The 16,882-nt window shown below is 36.8% G+C and overlaps 1 protein-coding gene across 1 annotated transcript; it reads right to left on the reverse strand.

Annotated features, from left to right (window-relative positions):
• Positions 1-11,233: 11,233 nt before the first annotated feature.
• On the reverse strand, positions 11,234-11,740 carry LOC145014752 (uncharacterized). Its single transcript, XM_078973192.1, has one exon. The coding sequence runs from the start codon at positions 11,738-11,740 to the stop codon at positions 11,234-11,236; it is 507 nt and encodes a 168-aa protein (XP_078829318.1).
• Positions 11,741-16,882: the final 5,142 nt, after the last annotated feature.

The raw sequence follows: 16,882 nt of genomic DNA on the forward strand, positions 1-16,882 counted from the left end.
TCCCGCAGCATTCATGGATTTAATGAACAGAGTTTGTAACCCGTTCCTTGATAAATCTGTGATAGTGTTCATAGATGACATTCTGATTTATTCAAAAAGCCAAGAGGAGCATGGCAGACACTTGCGAGAAGTTTTGGAAGTCTTGAAGAAGGAGAAGCTGTATGCGAAGTTCTCTAAATGTGATTTTTGGATTCGAGAAGTCCAATTCTTGGGTCACGTGGTCAACCAAGAAGGTATAATGGTTGATCCAGCAAAGATTGAAGCTGTAATGAAGTGGGAACAACCAAAAAGTCCCACGGAGATTCGAAGCTTTTTAGGATTAGCCGGATATTACCGAAGGTTTATCCAAGGCTTTTCTTCGATTGCTAGTCCATTAACAGCTTTGACCCACAAAGGAGCTACTTATGCTTGGAGTGATAAGCATAAAGAAGCATTCGAGAAGCTAAAGAAGAAACTATGCGAGGCACCGATACTTTCTCTACCCGATGGAGTTGAAGACTTCGCTGTTTATAGCGATGCATCTGGTGTTGGATTGGGTTGTGTTTTGACCCAAAGAGATAAGGTGATCGCGTATGCATCTTGACAGCTGAAAGAGCATGAAAAGAACTACCCGACTCATGATTTGGAGTTGGCAGCGGTAGTTTTCGCTTTAAAAATATGGAGGCATTACCTCTATGGCACGAAGTGCAAACTTTTCACTGATCATAAGAGTCTCCAATATCTCTTTAGTCAGAAAGAATTGAATATGAGGCAACGACGCTGGATGGAACTACTTAAAGACTACGACTGTGAGATACTTTACCACCCCGGTAAAGCCAATGTTGTCGCTGATGCTCTCAGTCGGAAAGTCAATCTTGAAAGGAGAAGGCCAAGAGCGTTGAGAATTGAAGTTGTCTCGACTATTTTGGAAAGTATAAAGAAAGCTCAAGAAGAAGCTTCGGAGAAGAATGACCGAAAGGAGGAACGTTTGGGCAAAACGTTGGTGTTCGGTGTAAACAGTCACGGACTGAAGGTGTTCCAAGATCGGATTTGGATACCTAAGACAGGAGGAGTCAGAGATCTTCTGATGGAAGAAGCTCACAAGACCATGTACTCAATTCATCCCGGTAGCACTAAAATGTATAGGGACCTGAAACCCTATTATTGGTGGCCGACGATGAAGCTCGACATTGCGAAGTATGTGGCCGAGTGTGTGACTTGTGCAAGAGTCAAGGCACAACATCAGAAACCGTACGGGAGTTTAGAACCATTGCCTGTGCCTATGGGTAAGTGGGAAGACATTACTATGGATTTTGTCACTAAACTGCCCAGAATAAAGAATGGTCACGACATGATTTGGGTGGTCGTCGATCGATTCACTAAGAGTGCGCATTTCATAGCAGCCAATGAGAAATGGTCTATGGAAAAGCTTGCGAATTCTTACGTGAAGGAAATTGTGAGGCTTCACGGTGTTCCGATAACGATTGTGTCGGATCGTGATAGCCGTTTCACCTCACGATTTTGGAAAAGTCTACAAGAGGAATTGGGTACCAAGTTGTGTTTAAGTACAGCTTACCATCCGCAGACTGATGGTCAGAGCGAACGGACGATACAAACACTTGAAGATATGTTAAGAGCATGTACCTTGGAATTCCTAGGTAATTGGGATGAACATTTACCTTTGGTAGAATTTTCCTATAATAATAGTTTTCACTCGAGCATAAAGATGGCACCTTATCAAGCTTTGTATGGACAGAAGTGTCGTACGCCGTCTTGTTGGCTTGAGGCTGGGGAAAAGCAGTTTATGGGGCCGGAGATAGTCCATCAAACTGCTGAAAATTTGAAAATAATTAGGGAGAGAATGTTAGCAGCTCAGGATCGTCAAAAGAGTTATGCTGACAAAAAGCGAAGACCGATGACTTTTGAAGTTGGAGATTCGGTTTTGCTTAAAGTCTCATCGTGGAAGGGACTTATAAGATTTGGAAAAAGGGGAAAGTTAAGTCCAAGGTTTATTGGACCGTTTAAAGTTCTTCAGAGGATTGGGAACCAAGCTTACAAGCTCGAACTACCAGAAGAACTGAATGGAATTCATAACACTTTCCATGTGTGTTATTTGAGGAAGTTCACGGGAGAAGTTCCCGACATAATTCCACTTTCAGAGTTGAGGATCGATGAGAACAAAAGGTTGATTGAGGAACCGGAGGCAATTGTTGACCGAAAGACTAAGAAATTGCGACGTAAGATGGTGGAGTTAGTGCTTGTCCGATGGAAACACACGAATGGGCCAAATCTCACCTGGGAGACGGAGAGTGACATGATGAGTCGCTATCCGCATTTGTTTGCTGGTGTGTGATTCCGGGGACGGAATCATTCTAAGGTGGAGAGAATTGTAACGCCCGTGTTTCTAGGCTTGCCATTTTTAGCAATGTAATAGTCTAGGTTAACCTTGTAACTCAACTTGAAATAATAAGAATGTAATATTTGTGAATTATTTGAATTATGTGATTTAGGTGTGTATTTTCTTAATTTTTATAATTTAATGAATTAAGAATAAAATAAGCGTCAAAATTAAAGTGTGAGATAAGCCCGACATCTTTGCATAAAGTTGTAGTGGTCGAAACAAGGATTCCGGAGATATAAGGAATGCCAAAATCCGAGTTATAACGAAGAAGTTATGACCTGTCGAAGTTTCGCGACAGAACCGACACGACACCGAGTGACGTAAAATATGAATTTAAGATAGAGCGATATTTAGCCTTAGCGATCTAAACGAAAGTCGTAGATTTCGTTAAACCGAGAGCGTGCATAAAAGGAACGCCCAAATCTGACTTCGTATGAGGAAGTTATGATTTTCTGAAGTTTCGACGTGGCAGTATGCAGCCCGAATACTTGATTTGAGATCGAGCGGTTTTTAGCCGAAACAATCTAAATGAGAAACGAAGATCTCGTTGTTAGTAGCGAAACGATGACAAGTTAGGCGAGAACGGACGTCAGACGAAGAAGTTATGAATTTATAACGAAGTTTTTCTGTCCCGGCCTTCTAAAAATAAATAATAAAAATAAAAGTCAAAATTAGCTGACAGAGTCTAAATGAAAGTTGTAGAGTATGGTCCGACCTTCGCGTGGATATAAAGAACGTCGAAAACGGAGCTCGTATGCGAAAGTTACGCAATTTAGAAGTTTGACAAGTCAATTACGCCCCGCGTAATTTGTGTACGCCCCGCGTACTCAGTCGGATGCAACTTGTCTGACCAATACTCGAGTGCCACCAGTCGACGCACGCAGTGACGTCAAAGTACGCCCCGCGTAACCCGAGTACGCCCCGCGTAATCCCAGACCCAGCAGCCTATAAATAGAACTTGAATTCAGCCATTTTCTCTTGTTTAAACTCTTCCCTCTCTCTAAGTTTTGCCTCGATTTGCGTGCCGTTTATACCCCAAAGCCCCGGTAATATTCCCGAGCCCCGAAGTAAGATCCGAAGCCTCGAGGATCCCGAAGAGCGTTATTCCCGAGCCGAAACGCTGCCCGCGAGGAGCCCGGTTTTGTGAAGATCTTCCAGATCTACGGAGAAACACCTCTTCTGCAAGCCGTAGTGCTGCCCGATCATCTTTTGATCAAGTGAGTGTGTAGTTATTTTCATTCCAACGCAATATTATGAAGTATTTCCTATAAAATACGTGTTATGTGTATATACTTGGTTGTTATACGTGTGAGTGTATATTCACTCTCTTCTATCTTATAGATATGATGTATTCTCTATGAAATACGTGTTATGTGTGTATGCCTCATCTGTTATGTGGAATATGTATTTCTTAAAGCATGTTATATAGGTTTTTAAACTATGTATAAAAATGTATATTTTTATCTACTAATAGGTTGGGTAGAACATGGGTAGATAATTGGTGTGTAATAAACAGATGAGAGGCCTCGGTGTTATTGGTGTTATTCTAGTCATTCAGCAGAGTATGGATGACGACCACAGACTATTCTAGACTGTCCTGTGGAACACTAGCAGGCTCATTACCTGTAGGTGTTGTGAACGACGTGTTCACCGGTGTACTCTATCCCCCACATGGTTGCCTTTAGGACACTTATTGTTGAGGAAGCCCCTCTGCAGTGATATCCGTCCCGATGAAAAATCCTGAAATACGTTCCTTATAATAGACGTTATTTTTAGGAACGTAAGGTGAGGATAACGGGAATGGATAATCGGGTTTATTGTTGATTGTTGAAATTAAATATAATTATTGTGGGTTGAAAATCCTATATGCTCACCAGGCTCCCAAGCCTGACCCACTCAGTTGATTTATTTTACAGGAAGTGGCGCAAGAGCTTAAGATGGGCGAACATCAAGTTGTTTTGTTTACAAGTCTGTATATGTATATATTTGTTGAATGACTTGTAATGCTATCGTTTATGCTTTATGATCTGTATCGGAACATGACATCCCATCTTTTGATTATAAAATGAAATCATATTTCTTTATGAAATGTTTTGATAAATATCTATTTTATCATGTTTTGTTTTTGGGAACAAATTCCGCATCTCTTTTAAAATTAAAAGGATTTACTCTGAAAATTATTTTAAAAAGCATAAATGAAATCGGTCTTTTCTGGCCAAGATTTTGGGGATGTCACAGCCAGAAAAGACCGATTTTGTTTATGCTTTATAAAAATCAGAGTACTTTTTTTCATAAAAATGTTGAGGAATTTGTTCCCAGAAAAATACGATAAACACGTTATCAAAACATTTTCGAAGAAACGTATTTTTATTTATGTTAAAACGTTTGAGTTTTCATCATCAATACAGAAACATAAGCATAAACGGAACTTACATTTATTTACACTAGTGATCTACATCTCTTTAATCTCTCTGTGTGACTTCATATCAATACATGTGATGTAAATAAACTGAGTGGGTCAGGTTGGGAAACCTAGTAAGTACATAGGGTTTTCAACCCACAATGATATAAATTATTATGTTTAAATATTTAAGCAATCAACCCAATTACCCATTCCCATTCTCTTCTTTATTCTACTCTAAGAATTCAGTTATTCCTCATTTATTTATTCCTAAGGGTTATCCTAAGGAAGAGGTACGAAATCCATCGTTGCCAAGGTTTACTCAACGGGCACTAAATCCATAGTTCCCAAGGTTTATCTCGTTTATTGACAATATCGTTTTCGAGACTCCTCTCGCAATACAGGTCAATGGGTTTTATCTCGTTGATCGACGGTATCGTTTCCGAGACTCTACTCGTAATACATGTCGATGGGTTTTTAGAGTACACCTGGTGAATACACAGTTCAAAACACCTACAGGTTGCGAGCCTGCTAGTGTCCACTGGACTGTCTAGAATAGTCTGTGGTTGTCATCCCTACTCTGCTGGATGACGGGGCCATCAATTGGGAAAAAGGCTTCTCTCATGGTTTACCTCTCACCCTTACCTAATGTTCTATATTACATCTTCATCATTTTATTTTTGTCACACAGAAACTATTTCATCTACACATGTTCTACCCAACACATTTTGTAGATATAAAATACATATTCAGTTTAAATCATGAAAAACTTGTATAAAATCGTTCATCCAGCACAGATAACAAGTATACAGATAGTATGCACACATAGCACGTAATTTATTTAAAATACTTCATATCTATGTGTAAGATGAAAGTAACTATGCACTCACTTGAGAAGGTGGTGACTCGGTACTCAGACAACGCTTCGTTTACTTTAAAATAATTTCGTTCGACGAAACCTAGTATTATCATCACTAGATTTTAGTCTAATATTACCGTGACTAATTATTAGTTTTATTATTATTATTATTATTATTATTATTATTATTATTATTATTATTATTATTATATAAGCGTTTAAACAATACTTTCCAACCACTATGTACAGACAGGGGCCAGACATAAAACACCGGAGGGCATGACCATTTTGGCGTATAGCACTTCTGAAATCCAACAACCCTATGCGGCCCTTTAAACCAGATTCCCCGTACCGCGAGTAGTTAAAAAGATATTATAACGACACTTATATAAGTCATAATAATAACTCAAATATTTATTATAAATTTATAATAACAATACTAATTTTAAATATAAACTATATTTAAAATAGGGCAAGCATAACTTACTTACAAGGGGATTTTAGCTAGGAGTCGGGCTCTGTAGGGGCAGAACTTCGTCGTTGAATCTTTCTAAGAAAGATTCGTGCAGCGCTTCAGCGCTCACCTTACAGAAAGAGAAGTCGAATCACGAGGGACCGAAATGCTCGGGGGATAAGGAGAGAAAGACTCTTGAATCAAGAGAATGGTGCAAGAAATATGAGAGCCTAAGCCTCTTATTTATAGTAATTGAATTTACAAAAACTACCCTCCATAATTACTTAATGACCTTATAGTTATATAAACAACTAAACACCCCTTTATAATACTCTTTTAAATAGATTTAACAATATTTGCACTAAACTAATGTCGAAAGAACTCAACATTAGTCTTATAATGACCGCATCGTCGATAACTTTCTAATGATATATACATATGTATATATATGTGTACGTATATATGATTTATACTTTATTTTAATACGTAAATATGCTATTATAACTTGTAACTCGTTCATACGAACTCTATTTTTGACGTTATTTATATCCACGCGTAGGTGTAGACGTACTCTACAACTTTCGTTTTGACTTTATTTTTAAAGTTATATTTTTAACAGGCCGGGACAGGATTGATCCGTTAAAATCTCATAACTTCTTTATCCGATGTCCATTTTCGTCTGTCTTTTTATCGTTACGCTACTAATAACGGGATCTTCTATTCTCGTTTAGGTTGTGTCGGCTAAAAACCGCTCGATCTAATACTCGAACTTCGGATGTACACATCTAAGCTGAAACTTCGAAAAATCATAACTTCCTCATAAGAAGTCAGATTTGGGCGTTCTTTTTATGGACGCTCTCAGGTTAACATATTCTACGACTTTCATTTAGATTACTAAGGCTAAAAGAAGCTCTATCATAAATTCACTATTTACGTCTCCCGGTGTCGTGCCGGTTTTGCCGTAAAACTTCGACAGGCCATAACTTCTTCGTTATAACTCGGATTTCGACGCTCTTTATATGTACGGAAACCTTGTAACATATACTAAAACTTGGTTGAGATTATTTATTCTTAATAATATTTTGTTGAAAAGTCATTTTCGACCCCTATTGCCTCTAAATTGACTAGCCCGGATCTACGGGCGTTACATTATATCTTCCTAAACTACCCGTATGGTAGCTTACTAGTAATGTAACTGGTACGTATGAACATGGATGTGTACCCTTGCTACCCAAGGGTATTGAACTGAATTGGAAGAACCTTTATGACTATATATGTACATATAATATATAACTAATATTTAAACAACCTTCGGACGGATACCCGATATCCCACCAGACCACATCTCAAGCGCGAAAAGGAAATAGGGTGGATAGACTTCCTAAGTCTTTTAAACATTTCTTATATAACAATACATATATAGGCATGCAATTTATAATATAAAAACATAAAATAAGTTTTGTAAAACCTTTGAACAAAATTAATATCTAAGAAAAGATCGACTTGATGTCAATCTATAAAACGGGTTGGAAGCATGGGTTTGATAAAAAAAAGTTTAAGTATGAGGAAACATTTGTTTGAAACACAATTGTAAATGAGTTTGAAATGAAACATACAGAGTAAAATGTACAGTTTAATAGGGAGTTTTAAACATATAAAGTGTTTATGAAAAACACTTGAAGGAAAACTGTTTGGTAAAACGGCTAATGAGTAGCCAATCATTTGAATGCTACTTACTAATCACATGTGATTGATATAGTAACTAGCATAATTCTACTTGTATCCCCCCCCCCCCCATAAAACATTTAAAAATAGTTAAAACATTGATTAAGGGTTATGAACTCACCTGTTGTGGGTGATACAGATGAACTGAAGAGGTAGGACTGCTAGGTGTCAAGTGAAGACTTTAGACACACACAATGGTCTTAATTACATATGAAGACATATGTATATAAACAATTAGTGATTATAACACTAATTAAACATGTATAAACATCCTAATGTGAGGAAAACACTTTGGTCAAGTGCTAGGAGGCTAATGGGTTGCAACAAAGGAGTGCAAGACCTCATACGGAAGTTTATGGTCAAGAGACCATGTGTGTTGGAGTTTACGGCCCAGGGGAGTAAACTCCTGGCCGTAAACTCTCTATTGGGGCTCTAAATGAAGATCAAAGCTCTTACAACTTAAGTGGTGAAGTGCTTTTAGGCTTAAACAAGTTTTAGGGCTTCCTTTTTAACTCCTTTGAGGAGTTCACGTCCCATGGACCAAATACCATGGAGATTACAACCGTAATCTCCCTTGGGAGGGTGTTTGTGGTGTTTTCAAGTCACTAATTTAACTAGGAACCAAACTATGCTAGTATATAAGGCTTTAGAAGAGTTTATAGCACCATTTGGCACTATTGTTTGGAGTTCACGCCCCTGGAACTTCTTGGGCTGTGAACACCTTACTCTTGGTGTTCTAATGGTGTTTTCTAGTCCTAAACTCATTTGGTTACATGTCTAAATTCAATCCTAAGCCTTAGGTGTAACAGCCCGGAATTTCAGGTATTGTTTTAAAACTATTTTTGGGGACATTTTAGGAAGGGACTCGGCGAGTTGGTGCCTGACTCGCCGAGTAGGACCACAGACTTGGTCGCAGATTCGCGACTGGACTCGACGAGTGCATTAGGGACTCGGCGAGTCGACGCTGTTCAGCAGAAACCCTAGCCATTTGGTTTTGGATCGTTTATAACGCCTCTTAGGCCGTCATTGTTCGTTTTTGCTTACTGAGAAGAACCCTAGAACGATTGTGTGCGTCTGGAACAAGGATTGAAGACCATTGTTGGGTTTGGAAGAGTTGTGTGCAAGGAAGAGGAAGGTTTAGCTAAAGGAACAGCAAGAGAATCACGTTCTGAGGATTGGGGACACAGAAAGTGCATCAATCAGGTAATATCTCGGATTTCGTTCTTCTGTGATTGATGTGTATATGAAGTTAGGGTTTATAGAACCCATTTGATGATTAGAGGGATTATTATGTTGTTACCCAAGTGTTTATACCCCAGTAATAGGATGTTTAGAGGTCCAGATAGTCCCATGAGTGTGTATTTCGGGACCATACGTGTTTCAGGAAGCAGTTGATCGACTGCATGGCATGGACTCGCCGAGTCGGATGAGCAGACTCGACGAGTAGCTTGAAGATTCACTGGGACTCGCCGAGTTGTTCTTCAGACTCGGCGAGTGGAGTCGGGGTGGCCCCACGATTCTTCCACGAGGACCTCGTCGAGTCAAGAGGGATACTCGACGAGTAGAAGGGGAACAACAGGGAAATTTGGGGAGGACGTCTAGACTCGCCGAGTCGCCTTTGCACTCGACGAGTCCGGTCAAGTTGACCGTTGACCAGAGTTGACCTGCATGTAAATTCTTAGGGTCAGTTGTCTTGAATGATAAGATTATTAATAAGGGTATATGGTATTATAGGGAGTCTGCAGATCGGCAGATCGAGTGCGAGTAGTTTCAAGAGTTGATAGCTTACATTACCACGAGGTGAGTCTTCTCACTATACTGTACCCGGAAGGGTTTGACTGTGTGACCGGAAGGTCGGACATGTTATGTGTTTTATATGTGCTATAATTGAAAGGAATAGTTGCTATGCATGCTATGTATGTTTCTATGGGCCGGAAGGCAATGTATTATGTGACAGGAAGGTCAGGTATGATATATGATATATGTGATATATGTGTTAGAGTAAATGTATTATGTGTTATATATGTTTATGGGCCGGAAGGCAATTATCTTATGGGCCGGAAGGCAATTATCTTATGGGCCGGAAGGCGATTATCTTATGGGTCGGAAGGCGATTATCATATGGGCCGGAAGGCATTGTACTGTGGACCGGAAGGTCCGGGCCTGGAAAGGCGTATATGTGTAAGTGGTATACTGGGGAACTCACTAAGCATTTATGCTTACAAGTTGTTATGTATGTGTTTCAGGTACTAGCGAGGACCGTGGGAAGGCGCCGGCATGATGCATACACACTGCTGCTATTTGAGATCTTGGGGATTTTACATATGTATTTGTTTTGAAACATGAAATAAATATTATTGGTTGAATGAACTCACTTTATTTAAAATGAAAAATTTATTTGGAAAATTTGCGTTGTTACATTAGGAAGTGTTTGTGGCATCAAAACACCCCTAACTTGAGTTTTCGGCCCATGTACCATTTGGTCATGTGTTTTTGGTCGTGAACACCTATGGGTGTCGGTATTTTGATTGTTTTGGGTCCTAGACACATCAAGGTAATGTGATATGCTAGTCTCTTGGTTCAATGAAGGCATTTGGGGCATTTTGGCACCAAAAAATGGAGTTCACGGCCCAAGAACCTCCTTGGCCGTGAACTCACTTTCAACCTTTGCATCTTAATGGTTTTGTGGTCTGAACATGTCATGGGTAGTCTCAAGGTTCATTTCCAAGGTTTGGAAGGTCATTGGGCACACTTTGTCCCTTATAAAAGAGTTTACTCTCCAAGTGTTCTTGGGCGGTAAACTCTCAAATCTTGGGGTTTTTATCCGATTTTGATGTTATTAGGAACAATCTAAGCTATATATTACAACTAGATAGAAGTACTCACGATTTGGGATGATAACCCGAAGATCCGTGAGAGAGAATTTGGCTTTTCTCTAGTTGGAATTGTAACTAATGACTGAATATGGTTCAGATTTCTATATATAGTCCTGGGATTTTTGGCAGAAAATATTTTATTCCCGTAATGAACTCTAATATCACAGAGTTTTGGAATAACCGTGTTGCACAAAACCCTAGTGCATCCACTCTCCTGATATCTCCTTAAGTGTAAATCCTGAAGAACTGTCAAACTTATACTCAAGAGTCTGGAACTTAACTGTAAGTGTTCTAACTTCTATTGACTTGATATGGTTTGTACAGAATGGAAATTTCGTGTTGTCACATGTTGTAATGTAACCTAATTAATAATAGAAGGCTAAAAAACAAGGTTCAATGCTAGATTTTGTCATTTACCCTATTACTCCTTCTAACATTAAGTTTGATTTTTCCAGATGTGCCCTCACTCACTTTCTTACATGTGGCCTTTTTATGCCCACTCTCTTTGCATACACTACACTTGATTCTCTTTCAAGATCTACACAATTTGTGTTTGAGAAACCCTTTCTGATGCATCCCTTCTTCTTTTTTCAGTTGGTCTACCAGGCATTCTTTTATCTTTGGGTGGCAAAGGTGGAATGTATGTTGTCTCAGGCCACATAAAACTCCCATTCATGCCTGTTATGATGTAGTTATATGTCTTCTTGTACATTGCACCACTGGACGTGTGGTCTACGTATGACTCTACATTCCTGTTTAGGTAACATATGGCAGCTACTAAATGTACACAACCATATCCATTAATTTGCCATAATCTACAAGAACAAGTTTTCCTTTCAAAGTCTACTATAAAACACTCTACACCGCTACTTACTTCAAATTGATTAAGACCACTTGCATACACTTGCCAATACCTTTGATGTTTCTTCGAGTCATTTAACAACAACCTTATAGCAGGACAAACTTGGTTATCTTCCCATGTCATCTCCTTTTCTCTCATTATGTACATCCTCTCCATCATGTAAAGCCTAATTTCTTCCAACATTGTTATGATAGGCTTTTTCATAGCATCTACTATTATAGAATTGAAACTTTCAGACTGTCCATTCTCTATCGAGTCACAACATCTACCTAATTCATAATGTAACCTTGACCAAGTTTTAGGATCCTTATCCATCAAATAGGTATATCCTAGCTTAACAATTGAATTTCTTCATTTTTTTTATTGAAATGCAGCTTCTATTGTTGCTTTACTTGCAGCCCATAACATGTTCTCAAAGTGGGCTCCAGGATACCTTTTCCTGAAGTTGGAAAAGATGTGTCTTGCACATTGCCTGTGCTCAACATGAGGCAGTAGATCCTTAACAACCTCTATTAGTCCCTACAATACAAATAAAAAACTAACATCATGGCACACAAAAAGTTAATAACATGAAAACAAACAAAGTACATTGTGTTGGTCAGACATCAGTGTCAAGCCATTTCCTCTGACTAGGTCAAGATCATCAATAAGTTAGTCCAAAAACCACTTCTAGTTTTTTACATTTACAACACACCATTTAATAGGAAAAATATGGTTGTTGGCATCCCTCCCCACAGCAGCAAGCAATTCCCCTTTACAAATTCCTTTGAGGAAGCATCCATCTCAACCTGTTACTCTTCTGCAACCATCCATCCAATATTTTCATTCCAATAAAACAAAACGTAGAATTTACTGAAGTAGTTTTTGTCATCTGGCATTAGATTAGTATCCATTTTCACATTGGAACCATTGTTTAATCTTCATATTTCCTCACCATAGGACCACAATCCTGCATAGTGTTCCTTAATATCTCCTTTAATTATGCTCAAAGCATATTTCTTTGCCCTCCTGCATTGCCCAACAGTAACATCTATTCTAAAATTTGTCATAACCTCAAGTCTAAGTTGTCTATGACTCAATTTGTGCCTATGCATAATTTTCTTAGTGAAATGACTTCCAATCTAGGAATAATTTACAATTAAACCTATCTTTAAATTCCTAGCACAATTGTGATTAGGCTTCAATGATTTAATCTGGAAAGATTGTTCATCACCCATCCATGATGCCCAAAGTCTAAACGAACAAGCTCCATCACAACATAATACTAGCAGTTTTTTGGTATCATTTTTCTTGAAGCGTAATTGATATCCACTAGCAACTACATAGTTACATAACATATGCTTCAACTTTTTTGGATTCTCAAATCTCATTCCTAATATTGGTTTCTGTTTTTTCCATGGGATTTTCTTATTAAAGATACAATGTACCTCACATCAAGTTTATTCTCACCTTCATCACCAAAAGCAATGTCATCAGCTACTTGGTTGTATTCCTGACCTACTTCATCTTCATTGTCCATGCACAACTTACTCAAAAAAACAACATTCCTAGTTTTGTTTATTTGATATTTCTCATCCAAGTCAACTGAGAAATTTTCTATGTCTACCTCCTCTTATCTTTGACCTGAATAACTTATTTTATCTCATCACCACTAATTACTTCATTTTCACTTGACACAAACCAACCCTCTAATTTGTCACCAAGGTGGTCAATGAATAATGAAGTTTTACCTCCTCCTATAGCATATGAAACATGTATGAACTCGGCATACTCTGTATCACATTCTATTTTTCTAATACCATTATGCAAGGGTTTGTTTGGGTACAAAAAGTAAATTTTTGCACAACGGTCACCCAAGAAACGTTTAAGAAATGTAACACAATCACTAAAATTCATACCAACAAAGTCGTGGTATGTAAATAAGAATTTCTTACCTTCAACATACTGGAATGGACATCGGATAAAATACCCACCGTAGTTTAGCTCAAGTTTAAGATACCAATTTTCATCATCTCCCATGTTTGAGGAAAAATGAGACAGAAATCGGTTTAAATGAGGGTAAGTGAATCACTAGTTCAGATGGAACCCTAGACCAATATTTGTAAATAAGAGGGAACCGGTTATGCCTGCACACATGGACATCCACGTACTCATAAGCAAGCGGTAAACTAGTTACAAATGGTCATATTCCCTTTTTTAACCCACTATTTGAAAGTGTAAGGATCCATAACACTCAAAAAATAGAATAAGGACCTTTTAAACCCAAAATGAAAAGCACGTGGGCGAATGTAGAAATAACCCTTAAAAGAAAATTATGTGAAAAGTACTATAAAATTCGTAGATGTAATAACGTTTTTCATCGTCTCTATTCCCAAGTTTATTAAAACAATGTCTTCTTCTTTAGGGTATGACACCAAGATGTCAACATCTTTATATGTTTCTTTGTTAAGTAAATATTGAAGTTCGCTTTAATTTTCCTAACACATTTTGCATGTAAATATTTGTTAGATAACGTCGAGATATTTCACAAACGTAACTGTTTGAAATTACCATTTGTATAACTGTAAATATAGTCTAACCGGTGAACTAATCAAGATTGTTGATCCCATTTTAGTTGACAGTGACAACCCTTCATTGGAATATATCCAAAAAAATGTTGGTATGTGTATATGTTTATGGATATTTATGTTATGTTCTTGTTAAGTAAGTGTATATAAAACTACCATAAAAAGTTGTTACTAAAACCAATATCGCAAAGATCATGGACATATTGTCTTGTAGTTGTGCTCACGCCTATCTTTTTTCTCATCAATAGAACCCAAAAGTATAAGTGTAAGTAATTTTTTCATGTATAATATTTATTTGATATCTTATTTTAGGCTTACACAAGAAGCTCAAATATTTCTTATGATAAGATATTTTAATGTATTAACATACTCTTCATTCATGATGACACCATCTCTTTTGTATATATTGTTCAATGGGTCACCTTTGTGTTCACTTGGAAGACATTTAAGAACCATTGCTTGTATACGTATGTTAGCAGCAAAATCTAAGTATGTATTTCAATAAATAGGGTACCGGTTTATAAAGTGTAACATCCTAAAAAAATCTTACTTAGGTAGTTATCTGCATTTGCATACTTGTATAGTTAACTAAATGACGTGAATATAAAGTCACGAGGAAGCACATGCAGGTCTATTTTAGGAAATGGCTCAACAAGAGTCTATATGTTCAAAGACAATGAATATTCATACGAGCTTACACATAATCTTCTTGTATGTTAATCAAGTTGGCGTTTGATATACGATATCACATGTATGGTTTAAATGTGTATTAATAGTAGTCAGGATGGAAAGATCACCACCGATACTTTTATACCTTGTTTGAAAAGGCGTTAGCTGAAAATGTCAAGAACACTGCACCAAAAATGATTGAAAATGTAATCCCCATCAAATCCAAGAGAATGCACCTACTACTATGGAACAACACATCTAAATTTTATCTCTCTTAGCATACATCATTTCCTCCTAAAAATAACCTATAACTTTAACACTTTAAACATAATCATTTATAATTTCATAAAAACATACGGTAGTCCAAGATCATAAATAACAATTTTCCATATAGTTTATGACTTTCAAATCTTATTTATGACTTTCAAATCTTATCTGGTCAACAATAGTGAAATCTCATCCATCGAAATTGATAACTCTAGTCCTTTAATCATATTTTTCTCATTTTGACTTTATTAAACTTCTAGTTTATATCAATCATCATACTTTACATATATATTTTTTTATTAATATTAAATTTTTAATTTTAAGTTTAGTTTTAGTTTTTGTTTTAATTTTAATTGTTTATTTGTTTATTTTACTAAAAAAACAAGAACTTTTAGCTCAATTTTAAGGATGTTACATCAACCGATATAATAATGAGATCCATGCTATCAATAGTGCACTATAGCGTTTTGCGGTCTTACTGAACCGCTATTTTGAAATAGCGTTTACAAATAGTGGTGGCGTTAATAGCGGTGCTATCGACCACTATTTACCGTGAAACTCATTAGCGCTATAACGACGCTACACTTGCTTTTACAATTTCGTACATATTGGACTATTTTGACAAAGAAAAAAAACAATTGTGTGTTATTTTAATATTAAATCTTTATTTTTTTAACTAGTCCACTACACTTTTTGTCTTAATAAGTCCAAATAATTATCATGATTAATTACAAACTACAAATCAACAAATGACAACTTCCCTTTCTCGTCCGTTTTAGTACTTAGAAACCACGAACGACTTGAGTTGTAATGATATTTTGATACATTTTAGTTTCCATATAACTATATTAGAATATTATATATAGATTATGTTATGTTTTATATGATTTTTTATGATATAAATTTTTGCGATAACCGCAATTTCAAATAGCGGAATGTGGCCGCTATTGAAATTTGGACCGCAATAACTGCTTAGAATGCGATTGATCTTCCCTTTCTCGGTATATATCACATTGGTGGGTTGTCACAAATCTATTTTTCCTTGTTTCATCACATCGAAACTTCCATCTATTTTATGTAACTCTTTTATCTTTAATACTTCGTCAAAATACTTTGACAATGTGATCATGTACCAGAAGTTTGTGTGCAATTATAAAATCTATAATTATTACAAATCTAGTCCTTGTAACAATTTGAATTTTTTTGCTTCTTGGTCGAAAATGGTCCCTATCATTTAAAGGAATGTGGTGAAAACATATCATCGTGTCTAATCACAATGAAGATGAAAATAATCTCATCTTTCAATGGTTGTGTAGATTGTTTATGCGAATATAATAATAAAATGTTTATGTGAAAAGGTTATAAAATATATGGGTATTTATAAGGCTGATTTTGATATATATATATATATATATATATATATATATATATATATATATATATACACATACTTTTATTAAATTCTCGCGGTCATTTTGCATTAAGTATGACACTTTGTGTTACGCCCATCCACACCAACATGGCATCACGACGTACAGAGGGGTCCAACTCAACATCACACCTATATCATTGCATTTATACTTCATAGCCTTATTGTGGTATAATGGAACCATTAAGCTACATGAGGATCGAGTGGTGTAATAAAAAGATTAACATGATACTTGGAAGAATATGTCATGTCTAGATTTAGACTTGGGGTCTCGAGGAAGTTAGTACACGGGAACTAAGAGATAGTTGACAAAAAGAGCTGTAATTAGATACAATAATTTAGAAATAAAGTGAAGTGATTAGATGCAATACTTCACTAATAATTTAGAAAATA

This window comes from Lactuca saligna, chromosome 9, assembly GCF_052625555.1.
Source record: "Lactuca saligna cultivar CGN05327 chromosome 9, ASM5262555v1, whole genome shotgun sequence".
In the NCBI taxonomy this organism is placed as follows: Eukaryota; Viridiplantae; Streptophyta; class Magnoliopsida; order Asterales; family Asteraceae; genus Lactuca; species Lactuca saligna.

Bases quoted from the DNA above. Each gene is read 5' to 3' on its own strand.
- LOC145014752 (XM_078973192.1), bottom strand. From the start codon at position 11,740: ATGTTGGAAGAAATTAGGCTTTACATGATGGAGAGGATGTACATAATG.